This window comes from Asparagus officinalis, chromosome 5, assembly GCF_001876935.1.
Source record: "Asparagus officinalis chromosome 5, Aspof.V1, whole genome shotgun sequence".
Taxonomy (NCBI): domain Eukaryota; kingdom Viridiplantae; phylum Streptophyta; class Magnoliopsida; order Asparagales; family Asparagaceae; genus Asparagus; species Asparagus officinalis.
The window spans coordinates 19820921-19839533 of record NC_033798.1 but is presented as its reverse complement, the minus strand read 5'-3'; the positions used below and the strand labels follow the sequence as shown (position 1 = coordinate 19839533).

Sequence of the window (18613 nt, the reverse complement as noted above, 5' to 3'; positions counted from 1 at the left end):
TGTCAAGAGACCACTTGGCCACGTATTGGTTGTCCGAGGATGGCTCCCTATCATCTCGAGGGCTATCTATGGACGAGTCTATTGGCATATTCTTCAGCAGCCCCCACACATTCAGGTCAAGCTCGTTGATACGATGGGGAAACGACCACTGGAAGTTGGTCCCTAGAGTTAGAGCTTCCCCAGTCGACTCTTGGCTGGTGAATATGGGTTGCCCTTCCTCGGCCGGTGCCTTGCCTGGCCTCTGGACGCGGCTCAAGTAGGGAGCTTGTGTTGTCTCCTCTTCAGGCTCGAACCTCGCCTCCTAGGCTCGAGCATTCCTTTTCCTACAAGCCTAGCAGTGGATGCTTCATCAAGTACGATAATCTCGGTTGGCTTAGAGAGGGGAGCGCTTGGAGCTGGAGGGTGTTGGCTGATCTTCCCTGATGAGGGCAGGAGCGCTTGCTTCCACTCCTCCTTCTGACCGAGCCCGAGCCAGCTTGATACTTCCATGAGGACCTCGATCACTCACTTTCCCTAGCCTTCGCCTCTTCTTATTCTCCTATCTAGCACTCGGCCTTACTAGTCCAGCCGCCATCTCGGCAGCATTCGCCACCACTGCCTCAGCCTCTTCAAGAGCCAACTCACCGCTCAAACACTTTTGGGGCCTAATTTTCGACCACGGTTGTGCCTCATTGCATTCTTCAACATTGGATCCACAATTGTCGAGTAGAGTTGCCCTCGAAGATTCATTTCTAACTCCATTCTTTCATAGCTATGCTTAAATCACCAGATTGATAAAGAGCTATAAGATCTTTCCTTTGCGCATTTAATTGATAATGATTTTTGCATTACAAACTTTTTTTTATATGATCATGTGATTGGATCTGTGCGGCACATGCAAGCTGGATTGAGTCGAGGGTTATGGTTACTAGCTGGGAACAAGGGTTATAGCTATGTGAGATGGATTAGTGTAGATGACTAGTTTGAGTAGACTAGGGTATTGTCCCATATCACTTACAGGATTAGGGTTTGTATTCTAGGAATTCTCATGTAGCGTGAAGGAAAAGTGGATTTAGATTTATCCAAACCGCTATAAAATCCTCTGTGTTTTATGATTGTGGTTGCTCAATTTTTATATTGTTTATTTTTTGGTGCATCTCTTTATAATTATTTTAATTTGTCAAAACATTTGTGCATCCCTATTTTCTCATTCCTACGATTACAGCTAAGGGGCTGTTTGTTTGCCTAAAAAACAGAGGGAAATCAAAGAAATGGAAAACTATTTCTAAGAAAAATTGTTTTGGGAATGTTTGGTTGGAGAAAAAAAAAGGAAATCAAACAAATGGAGATGAGATGATGTTAGTTGTTACCTTATTATAGGATGATGTGAGTGATTTTTTAAGAAAAAATGTTTTGATGTTGTTTGGTTGGCGAAAAAATAAGGAAATGAATTACAAGAAATCTATTTCTTGTAATAGGTTGTTTTCTTTTGTTTGGTTCATTCTTAAAAATAAGAAAATAGATGAGATGAGATGAGTTGTCATTATATTATTGGATGATGTGACCCACACTTAAGGAAATTGTTTTCCTAGTTTTTTGGGAGGAAATGAGTGGAAATAAAATGTTAATGAGATGAGATGAGTTGTCACCATCTTATTGGATGATGTGAGTGATTTGAAAGAATGAGATGAGATGAGTTGAGTGATGTTGTGGATAAAAATAATATTTTATTAGATATGATGGATGAGTTGTTGGGTAAAAATAATATTTTATTAGATATGGTGGATGAGTTGTTGGATGAAAATATTTTTTATTAGATGTTGTGGATGAGTTATTGGATAAAAATAATATTTTATTGGATGTTGTGGATGAGTTTTAGGGATGAAAATGTATAAAATTATACTTTTTGAGATTTCTACTTTTTCATTTCCATTCCTTGGTTTTTAGGAAATAACCAAACAGACCCTAAATATGCCAACATGGTAAATTGGCCCATAAAAAAAGGGAAAAATATGTCCAGGCCCTAAAAACAGAAACTTCATGTGCTGCAACCCCTCTTAGTTTCCCCCATGTGATTCAGCCTCTTGAAGTATGACACTTTGTACTGCAGCCCCTTTTTAGCAATTATTACATGCCAGCTAAGCTAAAATCCCCAAAATAACCTTATCTCATCTCTTAAATCCCTCAAACCCGGCTCTCTCATCTCCCTATGTTAGTTCTAGCTAGTTGGGCAAGTTAGAACTAACAATATTCGAAGTGATATAACGAGAGATAGAAAATGAGCCCAAGTGAAAGGAAGATATCGTGTGATAGACAATATAAAGGGCTACACACGGGAGAAGACAGTGGTAAAAACGGAGACCGGAGGTGGCCAAAAAACGCCCGCGAAGTCGGCACGGCGCTGCTATTTTCTGCTCGCTGCTGCCGTCGAGTGATGTTTCGGACGTTACCGAGAGAGATAGAGACCGAGTTAGAGAGTGATACAAATTAGAGGTGATAGGCAACATATAGGACTAGTCAACAAAGAAGAAATTGACGAAAACGGAGATTGGAGGTGATCGGAAAGTGCGTGCGAAGTCGGCACAAAACTGTAGTTTTCTACAGTGTAATTTCTCGCCGTTCGGATTTGTTCTTCACTGTTCGGTGCTTTTCACAGCTGTCCGGGCTCGCCGGATGTGGGAGGAGGTTGTCGGGGTCGTCGGGGTGTCTTGGTGGGCTCCGCCGGAGGTGGGAGGAGCTTTTTCTCAAGTTAGTTCTAGGCTCTTGGACTCTCAAGTTAGTTCTAATTTGCCCCCATGTTAGTTCTAACACGCCCCATGTTAGTTCTAACACGCCCCATGCTAGTTCTAACTAGTTCTAGTTCTAATTCATCTTAGTTCTAGGTTCTTGGGCTCTTAAGTTAGTTCTAATTTGCCCCATGTTAGTTCTAATTTGCCTCATGTTAGTTCTAATTCGCCACATGTTAGTTCTAGCCCACCCCATGTTAGTTCTAACTTTCCCCATGTTAGTTCTAACTTTCCCCATGTTAGTTCTAACACATCACATGTTAGTTCTAGCCCCCCCATGTTAGTTCTAGCCCGTCTCATGTTTGTTCTAGCCCGTTGGGCAAGTTAGAACTAACAATATTCGAAGCGATATAACGAGAGGTAGAAAATGAGCCCAAGTGAAAGGAAGATACCGTGTGATAGACAATATAAAGGGCTACACACCGGCGAAGACGGTGGTGAAAACGGAGACCAGAGGTGGCCGAAAAACGCGCGCGAAGTCGGCACGGTGCTGCTATTTTCTGCTCGCTGCTACCGTCGAGCGATGTTTCGGACGTTACCGAGAGAGATAGAGACTGAGTTAGAGCGTGATACAAATTGGAGGTGATAGGCAACATGTAGGGCTAGTCAACAAAGAAGATATCGGCGGAAACAGAGATTTGAGGTGATCGGAAAGTACGTGCGAAGTCGGCACAAAACTGCAGTTTTCTACAGTGTAATTTCTCGCCGTTCGGGTTTGTTCTTCGATGTTCGTAGCTTTTCGCCGCTGTCCGGGCTTGCCGGAGATGGGAGGAGGTTGTCGGGGTGTCTCGGTGGGCTTCGCTGGAGATGGGAGGAGCTTTTTCTCAAGTTAGTTCTAGGCTCTTGGGCTCTCAAGTTAGTTCTAATTTGCCCCATGTTAGTTCTAGCACGCCCCATGTTAGTTCTAACTAGTTCTAGCTCTAATCATCTTAGTTCTAGGCTCTTTGGCTCTCAAGTTAGTTCTAATTTGCCCAATGTTAGTTCTAATTTGCCTCATGTTAGTTCTAATTCGCCCCATGTTAGTTCTAGTCCGCCTCATGTTAGTTCTAACTTGCCCCATGTTAGTTATAACTTGACCCATGTTAGTTCTAACTTTTCTCATGTTAGTTCTAACACGTCTCATGTTAGTTCTAGCCCGTCACATGTTAGTTCTAGCTAGTTGGGCAAGTTAGAACTAACAATATTCGAAGCGATATAACGAGAGATAGAAAATGAGCCCAAGTAAAAGGAAGATACCGTGTGATAGACAATATAAAGGGCTACACACCGGCGAAGACGGTGGTGAAAACGGAGACCGGAGGTGGTCAAAAAATGCGCGCGAAGTCGGCACGGCGCTGCAGTTTTGTGCCGACTTTGCACGCACTTTCCGATCATCTCCAATCTCCGTTTCCGCCGATTTCTTCTTTGGTGACTAGCCCTACATGTTGCCTATCACCTCCAATTTGTATCACGTTCTAACTCGGTCTCTATCTCTCTCGGTAACGTTCGAAACATCGCTCGACGGCAGCAACGAGCAGAAAATAGCAGCGCCGTGCCGACTTCGCGCGTGTTTTTCGGCCACCTCCGGTCTCCGTTTTCACCACCGTCTTCGCCGGTGTGTAGCCCTTTATATTGTCTATCACACGGTCTCTTCCTTTCACTTGGGCTCATTTTCTACCTCTCGTTATATCGCTTCGAATATTGTTAGTTCTAACTTGCCCCCAACTAGTTAGAACTAACATAGGGAGATGAGAGAGCTGAGTTTGAGGGATTGAAAAGATGTGATAAAGTTATTTTAGGGATTTTAGCTTAGCTGACATATAATAATTGCTAAAAAGGGGCTGCAGTACAAAGTGTCATACTTCAAGGGGCTGAATCACATGGGGAAAACTAAGAGGGGCTGCAGCACATGAAGTTTCTGTTTTTGGGGCTGGACACATTTTTTCCAAAAAAAAATCCAAAAACCTCTAAAAATAAAGACAAACACTCTTGGTAAACAGGAAACACGTCACTATCACGTTGGGTAGTGAAGCCCGATGATCCAACGGATGAGATCATCCAAAGGGTAAATATCATCGGATTCGCTCCCACAAGTTCCTATCGAGTCCATCTCCCGCTGTCCCCCCGCTATATATACAAACCGACCGGGGAAAAGCTCGTCGGTAGACGACCCCTCTTTAAATTCTTCATCGGTGGTAAGCTTAATTTCACTCTCCTCTCCTCTCCTCTCCTCTTACCGTCGAATTCATAGTCAAATTTAGGTTTTTTTTCCTTCTAATTTAAGGTTTTATTCAAGCTTTCCTGTTGTGGATCAATTTTTAATTAATTTGAGAGGAGATTATGTTCAAGTTTCATCTGTGTTTCTCATTCTTCTTGGTTGATCTTTTAAGCTAATTTAGGCGCGTGATTCTAATATCGATGCAGTTGCTGTTTTTAGTTTAGGGCTTATGTGGTTTTTATTTGGACTTTCCCATAACTACAAAGGTTTTGCTAAAGTTTTAGGGGTTTTAGGTTTTTCCTTTGATTTTTTAGGTTAGTTTTTGGATTTTTTTTTTTGAGGTGTAATTCTTATATTCTTGCAGCTGATGTCGAATTTCCCGCTAATTCTGGGCTTTTGAGGGTTTATTTGAGTTTTCCCCTCAGTCTATGGATTTACGGATTTTGAGGTTCTTTTTTGAAGGTTTTCCTTTGTTTTCCTCTGATTACATGTTCGATTCGATTCATCGCGGTTTAGGGGGGTTTTTTTTTGATCGGATTTTTTGTAAAGATACTGGTCATGTGATCAAATTCAAATCTTTTGAGATTTTTTAGGTTTTATGTTAAATTCATAGTTGGTTTCCGGTTGTTTTGGCATCAATCTAAGTTGAAGCTGATCTCTTATAAATCCGATGTATTTGATAACTATGGTTATTGTTTCTAAAACTGTCAGTTAATCTACTTACTAAGTTTGCTCCAAGTCTGTTTTCAAATTATTAGATTTTTTTGCTGTAATTTCCTTTAAAATTATCATACTCATTGGTTTGTAATTAATCTATTTTTTATTTTCCTCAAATTAATTTGATTTGGATTGGCAGGTCAACATGGGAACTGCACTTAGGGCTTTTATTCCGTTTCTTGCCCTCTCAGTACTTGTCCTTCCTCTGGTTCTTCCTGCTTCGGCTGAAGGACTAATAAGAATTGGCCTGAAGAAGAAACCTTTGGATGAGAACAGTAGGCTTGCAGGCCATCTCTCTTCTAAGGAAGGAGAGCTCTTAAAGAGCTGGAGAAACGGCCGACGAGGAGGTCTCAGTGATGGATCAGACCCCTCCGATATCATCTCCCTCAAGAACTACATGAACGCTCAGTACTTTGGGGAGATCGGTATCGGGACTCCCCCACAGAAGTTCACGGTGATATTTGATACTGGCAGCTCTAACTTGTGGGTTCCATCTGCCAAGTGCTACTTCTCGGTGAGTTTGGAGAAATTGGGCAGTAGTTATATTTATTCTGCGAGCATCTTTGGATTTACTGTTTTTTAATTTGTTTTGCAGATTGCTTGTCTGTTTCATTCTAAGTACAGGTCAAGTCGGTCAAGCACATACCAGAAGAATGGTTGGTCTATGCTTTTCCTTTGACCTTTTGATTTCTTGAGGGTTTTTTGATTGCGTGTTTCATTAATTGCATGTCTTCTTAGTTATAAAATCGCTTGTTTTACTTGATTATAAATGAGTTTTCCTGCTTTATTTTACAGTGTAATACCCTTTGTGAGCCATATGAATAACTGTAACATTTGAAAGCTATTTATAGAAATGTCCTTTATTAAATTTATGAGGCACTTAGCTTATATGTACTTGTTATATTTGTTAAGCTATCTCTGCACCTTACAATATGTATATGATATCTGTTCATGTTCTTTTCAATGTTTACGTGGTGCTCTTGTCGGATTTTTGATGATCAGGGGAGGCCGTCAAACTTGTTCAGACTTCAGAGTATCTTTTAGTAGCCTTCTGCTATGCTTTAGTCAACTGTAGAAGCTGATTTCTGTTGGTGTTATCCGAGTTATTGCTGAAGTTTCAATCAATCTGGGTGCTTAAATCTAGCGCTAAATGATACCGTATCTTTGTACTTTCAAGAATAGAGTTTTAACTTGTGGATCTCTGTGATCATATAACTTGAGCATTAATTTGAAATTAGGATGTACGTCTCTTTTGCTTCATGATAAATAGTTTGATATAACAATTTTTAATTCATAGGTATTACTGTAGCAATTCCTTTCTTTTGTCAGGCTTGTGTGCTTTTAATTGGACTTGTTGGCATAAATACTGCTCATTAGATGTTTCTTTTTCGTTGATTTTTTTTTGTATATATTGTACTCATTTTAATACTCACCTGCCAAATGGGGGTACTTCCTCCTAAACTTGATCAGTAATTTCTGAATCTGACACAATATGATTTAGATTTCTGTCATCTCTACAGGAAAATCTGCAGCAATTCACTATGGGACTGGATCAATAGTTGGTTTCTTCAGTGAAGACAATGTTGAACTAGGTGACCTTGTTGTCAAAGGCCAGGTTTGTATTACTATGACCGCTTACAGCTTATTTGTTCTAGTCAGGCATGAGTTTTGTGGTTGAATGACACTCATGGCGAGATATTTAGGAATTTATTGAAGCCACGAGAGAGCCAGGTGTCACTTTCTTGGCAGCAAAGTTTGATGGCATACTTGGGTTAGGATTTAAAGAAATCTCAGTTGGTAATGCAGTCCCTGTGTGGTAAGCTTTTCTCATTTTACCAGTGTATACAGAATGATGCTCTAGCTTTATGTGCGTTAATAAGTAATTGAATCTTAGCTTCCAAAGTCTGGTGTTGGTTGCCAAAAGTTCATTTGGTCAACAGCATTGGTCACCAAAGTATTGGCATGATGGCATCTTGATCCGACATTAAGGTCAACAGCATTGGTTCCTAGGGAAGCCAACATGGTCTAAAGTTCATTTGGTTTCAAATTAATTAACAGCTAAAGTCAATTGCAAACTTTCAGAATTAATTATTAATTCCATATAGCAATTAGAAAATTGCACCCATAACCATATTCGCGGACCTAAAAACTTTTGGGATACCCTATGGAGAGATGGGACACCTCAACTTAGAGCATCTCTTTATGAAATAACAAAATCTATAATATTTCTGTATAAGCGTGAGTAGTGTCTGTGGTCTGTATATTTTCTTCTAAAAAGACAGGCATGATCTACTACTGAAATTTTCACTTATAAGTACATGGTTTGTAATCGAGAGATCTTTTAGTGCTCAATGCAATGTCTTTTGGTGAGGTCTCATTTGATGAGGGTCCATTTGATTACTCTTTGGATATATGAGTTTTCCTGAGTTAATGCAATTGAGAATAAAAAATCTGCACATCCGGTCCATTTGATCTACTACATGCAGTTTCATAGTTGCTTCATATCACGTCTTGGAGAAAATGTAATTCTCTTAGCAAGCTTCTGAAGAAGCATATATGCACTTTACTCGTAGTGTAAGCATTGTAACTTTCCACTAGCACAAAAGGCTTTATGGAAAGCATCTTGCTGATAGGTTGATTGGCTGGGGAATTTTTTCCAATCTACTGAGGGGCAAGGGGGTCACAGGCCCCCTCGCTTGGCTCAATTGCAGTATATATACACTCTTTTATAGTTTAGTAGCTCCTCCTTGGCTACAAAAGAAAACTTAACATACAATTCTTCAAATCTCCTTCATGATCTCATATAATATTTATACTTATGTTTGAGGTTACAACTTTTTTTAATGGAAGTTTGGGGCTTAAGACTTATTGATAGTGAAGGGAATTAATATAACGAGAGAAGTGTATGAGAAACAAGTGATAGGTATAAATTAAAAATCTATCTAGAAGGCTGCAGCGCCAGATGAAAGAGTCACAGATCCGCTGAACATAAAGTGTTTCTCTTGATGCTAGCAGTAGCTAATTGTACATTCTATAGTTGATAGAACGAAAAACAGTAATTTCTAAGTTATTCTTGAAAACCTAGTTCTTTTTAGATATGATCTTTAAGAGGATGTCTAAATATGTCATGGTTGAATTTTTAAAATATTTTTGCTTTATTTTCAGTTTGCCTAAGATTGTATTGTCAATTACACAAATATACTATACAAATCTGATTGCATCTAATTTGTTATTGTTACCTTTTTCCTTTTGTAAACAATCATTTGATAAATAGTATTTGGTTGGAATTTAGAATTAGAGACCCTGTTTCTGTCTCTAAATATATCTTCAATTATCTAATGTGACTATTATTGCAATAATTTTTAGTACTTTTTTATAGGAGAACCGGGGTTGGCCTCCCAAGCTCTAACTCTAGGCTACGCCACTGCTCCAATCTAATGGGGTTTTGTCTAGGTTGCTAGTTGGTTAGTCATAGCGTTTTGTTAAACCTTGTATTTAGTGGTGGAAATGCACCAAACATTTAATAAATAGCTCGGTGTTTATTCTCTTAAATATTCGGTTATATTTGATTCGACAGCTCATTTAACAATAATCGAATATTTTTAGTATTATTCGGTCATAAATGAATAGAACTTGACCATAGGTATATTCGATTTGTTTGTTTAATAAACTATCCATTTATATTTTACGCTTTAATCCAATAAATTTTGTTTATTACATTCTCTAGGCGTTCTACACATCCCAATATATTTGTGTTCATTCCAACTCCAAACTACGCTACCGCTCCAATCTAATGGTGTATTGTCCAGGTTGATAGTTGGTCATAGAGTTTTGTCAAACCTCATATTTAGGGGCGGAAACACACCAAATATTTAACAAATAATTTGGTATTTAATCTTTTAAGTATTCGGTTATATTCGATTCGATAGCTCATTTAATATTAAACATATATTTTTTAGTATTCACTTCATAAAGGAATAGAATTTAACTGTAGGTATATTTGATTCGTTTGTTTAATAAACTATTTGTTTATATTTCCTTATACTTTAATCCTATAAATTTTATTTATCATGTTCTGTAGACATCCTAAAAATTTATTATGCATAGCTTGATATAAATAGTTTTTGATATTTGAATATTATGTTTTTTAGTAGGTTGCATATTCAGTGGCGGTTTTCCCTTTTTTATTCTTTAATTACAACAATTGATAGTAAATGCCATGGTTATAGAAAACTTGGGCGCTGGACTAGCACCTAGGTAGATTTCTTTCTTCATTTAGGTGGTGGTGGTGGAGGATGTTTTGCTAAAGGTCGAAGGAGGTAGAGGAGGTGTTCATAGTTGGCGGATGGATGAGTTTGGAGGATGTTGAGGCTGCAACGGAGAAAATCACGATCAAGTCCCAAAAGGCGTAGTCTACGTATTTAGACCATGCACCCCTAGGCGCTTCCAAAACTTAGGTGGGTAGTCTAGGTATCGCCTAGGTGCTAGGCGAGCGGTCTAGGTTCCGCCTAGGCCTAGGCGTACGCTCAAGCGGGCTAAGCAGAGGCTTCTTAAACATTGTGCAAGACCAGGATAGGATAATAAATATTTATCATTATCTACAGAATATGAACTGAATTCTTAAAGAGTAAGTAAACACTAGCAATTTGACAATAGTTTTCTAATATTCGAATACTATTTGAATCGAATTCGAGTGCAAGTTTCCTATTCGTTTTGAATTTATATACGAATTTGAATAGTCAACTATGAACAGAAAATAAATACGAATAGTGGGGTATTAGATTCGAATTTGGTTCATTCCATCCCTACTCGGCGGCTTCAATGTCACCAGAGATTCAGTTTTCATCTTATTCATAGCAAGTGGGATATTCAATTCAAATTCGATTCATTTCGACATCGCGGATATGCAGTCGCAATTCGACATGTCTGGTGTTTCTTCCATAAATCATCCGGATTTACGCCGTATAGCAACAGATCATGGTTTCGAGGGTCATCCATTATGAAAAGACTTTCCTCTGAGTGGATATGTGGAAGTATGCTATGATGATCCAGAGAAACATGTAGTTTCTGAACCCATTGGGATGACCCAAGAATTTTGCTATTTCGATTTTGCTAGTCCTTGGGAACAATGTAGCGATGGATAATTCAAAATCATAGGTCCAGCCCTAGATCACCTACAAAGAACCACTTGCAATTGCCTTTCAACACACCACATCTCTTAGACACTTGGTTTGGCAAATTAAGTTGGATTTTGTAGCAATTTGATTTCTTTGTTTGTCTTGCCTAGGTTCTTTGGAACCTAGATCGAACAACTGCTTCGCCTTGGCCTCCTTTATTCTTGCTTTTTCTGATGCTGCAATTTTTATTGGTTGCGTGGTTCTTCAACAATCGCCCAAAAAGTGTCTTTACTATGGCTTGACTTCTGTTCTCGAGCAAGCTAGTAATTTCTCGATTTTTTCTTGTGGTGATAATTTACTTGTGAATATTGATGACCCATCCTTCTTGATCGTCCTTTCTCACTTGTCGCCATGTCGCTGGGCTCCAACACCTTGTCTTTGGCAACTCTGTGTGACTAGTAGTCTAAATCTCAGCATACTCTTGGACAACATCGACCTTGGTACCATTGCATAACATGGTCTTTTCATCTCACTGGAAAATTTTTTATTTATTGTCGTTGGTTGTGAAGCCTCTTTTATCTTCTGTCGTTCGCGAATATCTTTTATTTTCATAAGTCACTCGCGAAGTTCTTTTTCTTGGCATTATTTTCACCTCTACTATTTAGCTGTTGACTGTTAATGGGATTGAGTTCGTGTCAGTCTCACTTTTACATTGATAAGAGTGAGATACCACGAGGAGAAAATTATTCGATTCTTTTCGAGAGAAGCTGGATTTCACTAATCTCTACCCTTCAGCTTGAGGAGAGCGTAGTGGAAGATCTCATATTATTTGTTGCCTTTAATAAAGGTGTCTACTTTCAATGTAGTAGTTAAATGTAGTATCCTTCTATCTAGGACTTCGCTGTGTTATATGTTTCCATTCATGGAGATTCTACAAAGTGTGAGTACGGTGGTATTGCCGACTTTTTCATGGTCAATAAAAATATAGATTTTCTCTCTTTCTTTTATTTCAACAGTTACAAAGATATACTTCCTTCTAATATATTTTATAAAATAAAAATTACACTCCACTAGAGGTTGCTGGATGCATAGAGTCAGTATACTCATAGGTCATGAGAATCATGACACTGATAGAGGATTTACATACTCAGCCTTCTTGCAGGTATAATATTGTTGAACAAGGTCTTGTTAAAGATCCTGTTTTCTCCTTCTGGTTGAACCGGAAAGCAGTGGATGGTGAGGGAGGTGAAATTGTTTTTGGAGGAGTTGACCCAGCTCATCACAAAGGTGAACACACTTATGTCCCTGTTACTCAGAAGGGTTATTGGCAGGTAGGTCCCTAATTCTTTGTTGTTTTGACCACTGTGGACAATTCTTTTAATGTAGAGCTTGTCTATGTCAAGATTGTTTTCTTGACTTGTAACTTTGTTATGGGCTTCATCAATGCAGTTTGACATGGGAGATGTTCTTGTTAGGGGCCAATCGACTGGTAACCGTTGAATCCCCTCCATATTATATTGACTTGTTGTGGATATTTATTTTCTGAATTTGGACCTGCCTTAACATTTATTATTTCCAGGATTCTGTTCTGGAGGTTGTGCGGCAATTGCAGATTCTGGAACTTCTTTGATTGCTGGTCCAACAGTATGTATTTGTACTCTACATTTGCATAATAAATCGGCTTTTCACCTATTGTTCTTCTTCCATAAGACAATGCTAAAGTGTACTCAAAAGGGTATTTGAGTACTTTCTATACCTATTCCCCTCATCCTTCTTGGAAGGATAGATACAGATGATGATACTCAGCTTTTTTGCTTCTTGGTATCTAGCTACTCTACGATCATTTGCGTCACCTTGAGAGTTGAATTTTACGTCTTCCTTTCATGCTCTTCTATTCACAGTTGATTCTGAATTGTTGCTTAGCTTTTTAAGTTGTTACCTTTTCCTGAGCACGACTTGCACATGAGCATATAATTAGCTGTACAAGTAAAGTCCAAAACGTTATGCTTACCTTTAACACGGTTACCTTCTCCTAAGCACCATTTGCATGTGAATTTATGGATAACTTTACAAAATATCATGTTTATGATCTTACTTTCTATCTCGATAAACATTGAAGCAGGTCAAACTACTTAGTATCTGAAAATATAACATGCTTCTAATTGTTGATTTGGTTGCTTATTATCTGAAATATCTCATCTAAACTTGTAAGTTAAGGTGAGGGCAAGTTACTGGTGGGTGCTTCTATGTAATATCAAAGAGGTCTCCCTGTAAACTGTTTCATACCTTGAGTTCACCAACTGTTTACAGTCCTCATATATTTGTTATTTTATCCTGCTTTCCTTAGAAAAATTCTCTTAGATGTTTTCCCCATAGGGAATTGGTCCATACGTCAGTTGAGTTTTTTAAAATGGCACGACCACCAAACATGTCACATGTCTAGTTTAATCCTTCATGGTTCCCCATCTCGTAGACCTTTGTACCAAATGTGTTCATTGATTTTCATTTTTTTCTGCAGTAACTTCATATATTTTATTATGATATTTTATGGAAAGCATTCATATACTATACATGTGTGTGTAGGCTATGAAGCACGGATACTCCCCCGATGGCCACGAATCTGTGTCTGACATGAATCAGACACGGATTCGTGCACGACACGTGAAAGACAGGTGTCGGACACGGGTCAACGGGTTAATTGAGGGGGACACGGTCAAACAAGGGGCGGGATACGATTTGGATTCGCCGAACAAAGAAAAAACGCTGAATGCAGACAACCTGTAACCCGAAACCCAAACTCAAAAGGCTAAAAACCCTAATGTTCACTTACCTCAGTCCTGCCGCTCGCCCTCTTCATCCATTGATCTCTTCTCTCAGATCTCGTGCTCATCCTCGTTGTCCTCGCCCTCGCCGAGATCAGATCTCGTGCTCCACTCGTCGCTTGTCCCGTCGCTGCTCTCGTGCTCCTTGGATAGGCTCCACCCGTCGCTCGTCCTCGCCGAGATCAGATCTCGTGCTCTAAAAGACAAAACTCGTAACCGAAACCCAAACGCAAAACAAAACCCTAATATTTTCACTTGCCCGAGTCCCACCGCCGCTCGTCCTCGTCTTCTCTCAGATCTCGTCGCTCGTCTTCTCTCAGATCTCGTCACTCGTCTTCTCTCAGATCTGTCGCTCGTCTTCTCTCAGATCTCGTCGCTCGTCTTCTCTCAGATCTGTCGCTCGTCTTCTCTCAGATCTCGTCGTCCTCGTCCATCGATCTTGTCTCTCTCTCGATCTCTTCGTCTCTCTTTCTCTTTGTCTCTCTGATTCTCTTTCTCTCGAGACGCTAAGGATTTTGGGAGCTTGAGAGTTGCGGCTGATGAGGGAACGCTTAAACCCCTAGAAGCAGTTTATATACAAGGCAGATGACCTCTCGCAACCGTTAGATAATATTTGGATTAATTTCAACCGTTGGATAGATTACTGATGGGTTAATTGCATAGTGGTCTCTTAACTCATCTTTAATTGCCAAATAAGCCCTCACACTTTCACTATTTGTTTATTAGTCCGTTAAGTCTTCAGTTTTCTTACCAATTAGTCCCTCGTGTTAAGTGGTGTTATTATAAATTTTTTTATATATAATAATAATTTTTAAAAAATTCCTTGTCGTATCATCGTATCCTATTTTTTTGGATTTTGCCGCATCCTGTATCCGTGTCGTATCCGTGTCTCGTATCCGCATCATATATATGTATAATGTATGTATATAAAGATGCCCTGTGCAATATAGGTTACAGAACATTATGCTTATAGTTTTTCCTTTTCCGGAGAGAGAACTTCATTTTAGTTTAATTGCGACTAGTTTTTGTAGTGCATGAGGCTTCAGCATTCAGCAATGATTTATGTTCACTAAGTAGTTTTACACAAGTTGCTATTGAACTGCATTTTTGATGCTTTATTTCTCTGAATCTTGGTGAAGTGGTAAGTTTACGGATGCATCCAGAGTCTTTCAGAATTATAATACCTTCATCAAGTTTTATTTTGCTTCAAGCATGATATATCAGACGTAACAGGAGAGCTTGTGCTCTCTTTCTCAGGGAACTTAGGTAAGTAGTTTGATGGTCGGTTTCTTGAATGATTTGATTATCTTGATTATGATGCCCCAACAGTTGTACTCTAAGAAGTAGCGTCTGGATTTTGCAGGATTTTGTAATGTCTTAGCATGTCTTCTACAAATTTGATCCTTCAATGTTAACTTCTAGGCAGTGTCTTAGAAGCAAAAGGCGAGGTTAATGCAATGAGGTCCTATCTTGCCTTAGGCAAAGGGCGTCAAAAAAGGGGTGATCGCGTGAGTGAACCAAGGCGATAAATATTCAAAAAAAATTATACATATATATAAATAATATGCAAATATCAATAAATAGCAGCAAGACAAATTAATCAGTACCAAGTTTTGAAAGTTGCAAATCTAATAATTTTTAAGCCATCTAAATGAAATGATAAGTAATTTAACAATTACTAAATAGTAATATTAACTAGTGCTGATAACACAGATTATTAAGCGGCAAACTTTGAACTTTAAGGTTCAAATTTTGGCATGTCCTCAAAATGATACAGGTAACAAAGTACATCACAACAAAAAGGTAAAAAAACTTGACCAACAAAAAAAGAAATACAAAAATTAAATAATAAAAATAAACTTTACTTTATCGGACATCTTTTACACCCTCAAAATTATGAACCAGAGACAAACACCATGCATCTTGCATCATATGCCTTAGATTAGCGCCACGCCTAAGGCGCCAAGGCAAGGTCATGAGGCGCTAAGGCGAGCTCTTGTGGTGTCAAAAAGTGGTGGCCTTGGTAACCTTCATCGCCTGGCAATGCGCAATACGCTAAGTTAGAAGATTGCCTTGCGTAAGCGCCAGAGGCGCTAAGGCACATCACCTTTAAAACATTGCTTCTAGGTTCCTTGGCCTGAAGGAAGAGCCCACACCTTTTGCCGGTTTTACCGGTCCAAGTAGATGACTATCAGTGGCCCAAGCCTGAGTAGATAATTATAAATACACATGGGCAGAAACAGTGTTTTTTTCGCTGCTGCTTTTTTCCTGCTGGGGGGGAGGGGGATTGGGGGTTTCGTTATGCGTGCGTGCATGCATGCAACTAGGATATTGATTTAGTAATCCATCCTTCTCTGATTTGTAAAGCTGATGTAATTACTTTTGCTATTTAGAATCATTCGTTCACCAAGGTGGTGAGATTAAGAATGATATGATCAAGTAAGGATTGTTAAAAGTGGATGGATGCTTCTGGTATCCTCTGTAATCATAGGATACCTATGAAATTGAAGAACAATTTTTACAGGACAGCTATGCTTTGTTGTTCAGAATGTTTGGCAACTACGAAACAATATATTGCAAAAAATAATTGTTGTAGAAATTTGAATGTTGCAATGGACGTGTGGATATGCTAAAAGAAAATGTTAAGAAATGAGGGCACTTACAGGAAGTTAGATGTTGATTTGATTGAGTTTAAAATGCTAGAGTATCAGTTGAGATTATTTTTATGTGCAATCTAAGGTCACTGAGTGCTCCAGTTAAGGGAAGATAAGATTATAGCTAATGGAGCGAGGAATAGAGATAGACTTAAGAAGATGTTTGGAAGCAACCGAGAAGATATATGCTGGTTAATTTGATGCAGAAAATAGCCCTTAACAGAACCAAATGGAAGAATAACTGAATGGATTATGGAAGAATAGGATTGGTAACCAACCCCAAAAACTTGGATAAAGGTGTTTGTTCTTGTTATATGACTGGTGCTGAATGTTATTGTGGTAGAACCAGTTGGCAGATAAGAGGCACAGTTGTAAATGTTGCAACAATCTTTGGCAGCTGAAGAGGGTGGAGGAGTGCAAGCATTTGCCTATCTTTAGTTACTGGTAACATTAAGAATGATCCTGATTTGTCGAATGGACCTGATGAATCTCCTAGATATCTTTTCCATGTTCAAATGTTTCAGTTCGTCTGTTAGCTTTTAAGGATTCTTGGGTAAGATGAAATTTGAAATAGGTTTGTGATGAGTTGTCAATTTTGATTTACTGAGTTGGATATTAAATTCACTATTTCACTGGTTATAATTTCAATGACACTTTTCAGACATTCTGTGTAGGTTGACTTCTGATTTTAATCTAAATCTTTCTTGCAGACCATCATCACGGAAATTAATCAAAAGATTGGAGCTGCAGGTGTTGTCAGCCAAGAGTGTAAAACCGTGGTTTCACAGTACGGGCAACAGATTTTGGATTTGCTTTTGTCCGAGGTTTGCAAAATTTTCCCCCTTGTTTGCATATTTGATGACATGCTCAAAACTAATTATAACCATTATGCTTTTTCGTTGCAGACGCAACCAAAGAAAATATGCTCTCAGATTGGTCTTTGTGCCTTTGATGGAACTCGGGGAGTTAGGTTAGGCTCAATCCAAACTTTTATAGCAATTTAATTAATTTTTAAGCTTTCATGTTTTTAAGCAATTCCTTGCCATATGGTTTCTGATTGAGCCTCTTCTCTCTGTCTCTAGTATTGGCATTGAAAGCGTTGTGAGCAACGGAAAATCATCTGTTGGAAGTGATGTTATGTGCAATGCTTGTGAGATGGCAGTTGTTTGGATGCAAAATCAGCTCAAGCAGAACCAGACTCAAGAAGCGATATTAAACTACATAAATGATGTGATTTTTTTTCTTTCTATTTCACTGTATATCAAAACATTATTGCTTCTTTAATCGTGTTTTAAGACTTTGTTTCATTGCAGCTATGTGAACGATTACCGAGCCCCATGGGAGAATCAGCTGTTGACTGTAGTGTCTTATCCTCAATGCCTAGTATTACTTTCACTATTGGTGGCAAGACATTTGACCTCACGCCAGAGCAGGTACTAGACAGTGCATCATATTTTTAAGTAATCTAACTGTATTGAATTTGGTGGGATTTTTATTGTTGGTCTTCTTCTTTTTCCCCCGGCTTGCAGTATGTTTTGAAGGTTGGTGAAGGGCCTGCAACTCAGTGCATCAGTGGATTCACAGCTATGGACATGCCACCTCCTCGCGGTCCTCTCTGGTAAATCGCCCCGTTGCCATGTTATGACTCACCCTGAGCTTCGTCATTATTATTATTTTAACCATAATTTGAATAAAAATGTGTGGCTGTAGGATTCTGGGTGATGTTTTCATGGGAGTTTACCACACTGTGTTTGATTACGGCAACATGAGGATTGGATTTGCTGAAGCAGCATAAAAGGATACGAGAGTTACTACGGTAATATCCTCAAATACTTTGCAAAGGGATTTTACCGTTCTGCAGGTAACTATGTCTCGCGTAATGAAGTGGGTAAGGTGGCTGGTATTGTACATACTCTGAATGAGGGCGTCCCTTGTTTAAGAAGCTGAAACTGTAACAAAATTTCTTGCTTTTGCTGAACATTGCTATGCAGTCTTTTGTGAACTTGTAAGGTTTCCTCGTGCGGTTTCTGTTTTATTTCTCCCTGCATCAGTTGTAGGTTCTTAAGAGTATCCACGCGCATGATCCATCTGTTTTCAACAGTAGTTGGGGTGATCAATCGCTTATATTTTGAGATATTTTCTTCAATAATTTCTCTCTGAAAAAAATAATGTAGATGGAGTTACTACGAGGTTTACTTGGGATTATTTGTTATTGATTATCCTGTACCTGTGTTCTTTGTTCCTTCACTTTTTTGAGGAATGATATTAAGAGAGCGAGAACAAGGAATAAGATCCACCATATCTCCGGAGACTATAATGTTTCTGAGACCGGAAGCAATGT

The 18613-nt window shown here is 38.9% G+C and overlaps 1 protein-coding gene across 3 annotated transcripts; it reads left to right on the top strand.

Moving 5' to 3' along the window:
* Window positions 4796-18488, top strand: LOC109843577 (phytepsin-like). Of its 3 annotated transcripts, none has more exons than XM_020412517.1 (14): window positions 4796-4939; window positions 5819-6193; window positions 6275-6335; window positions 7200-7294; window positions 7383-7495; window positions 11959-12127; window positions 12246-12285; window positions 12376-12440; window positions 16983-17096; window positions 17178-17242; window positions 17355-17502; window positions 17586-17705; window positions 17802-17890; window positions 17983-18474. In XM_020412517.1, the coding sequence occupies exons 2-14, from the start codon at window positions 5825-5827 to the stop codon at window positions 18065-18067; spliced, it is 1533 nt and encodes a 510-aa protein (XP_020268106.1). In that variant the 5' UTR covers window positions 4796-4939; window positions 5819-5824; the 3' UTR covers window positions 18068-18474. The 3 variants fall into 3 exon arrangements, with proteins under 3 accessions (XP_020268106.1, XP_020268108.1, XP_020268107.1); XM_020412518.1 differs by lacking the exon at window positions 4796-4939 and adding an exon at window positions 5004-5028 and having other exon boundaries at window positions 17983-18488; XM_020412519.1 differs by lacking the exon at window positions 17983-18474 and having other exon boundaries at window positions 17802-17894.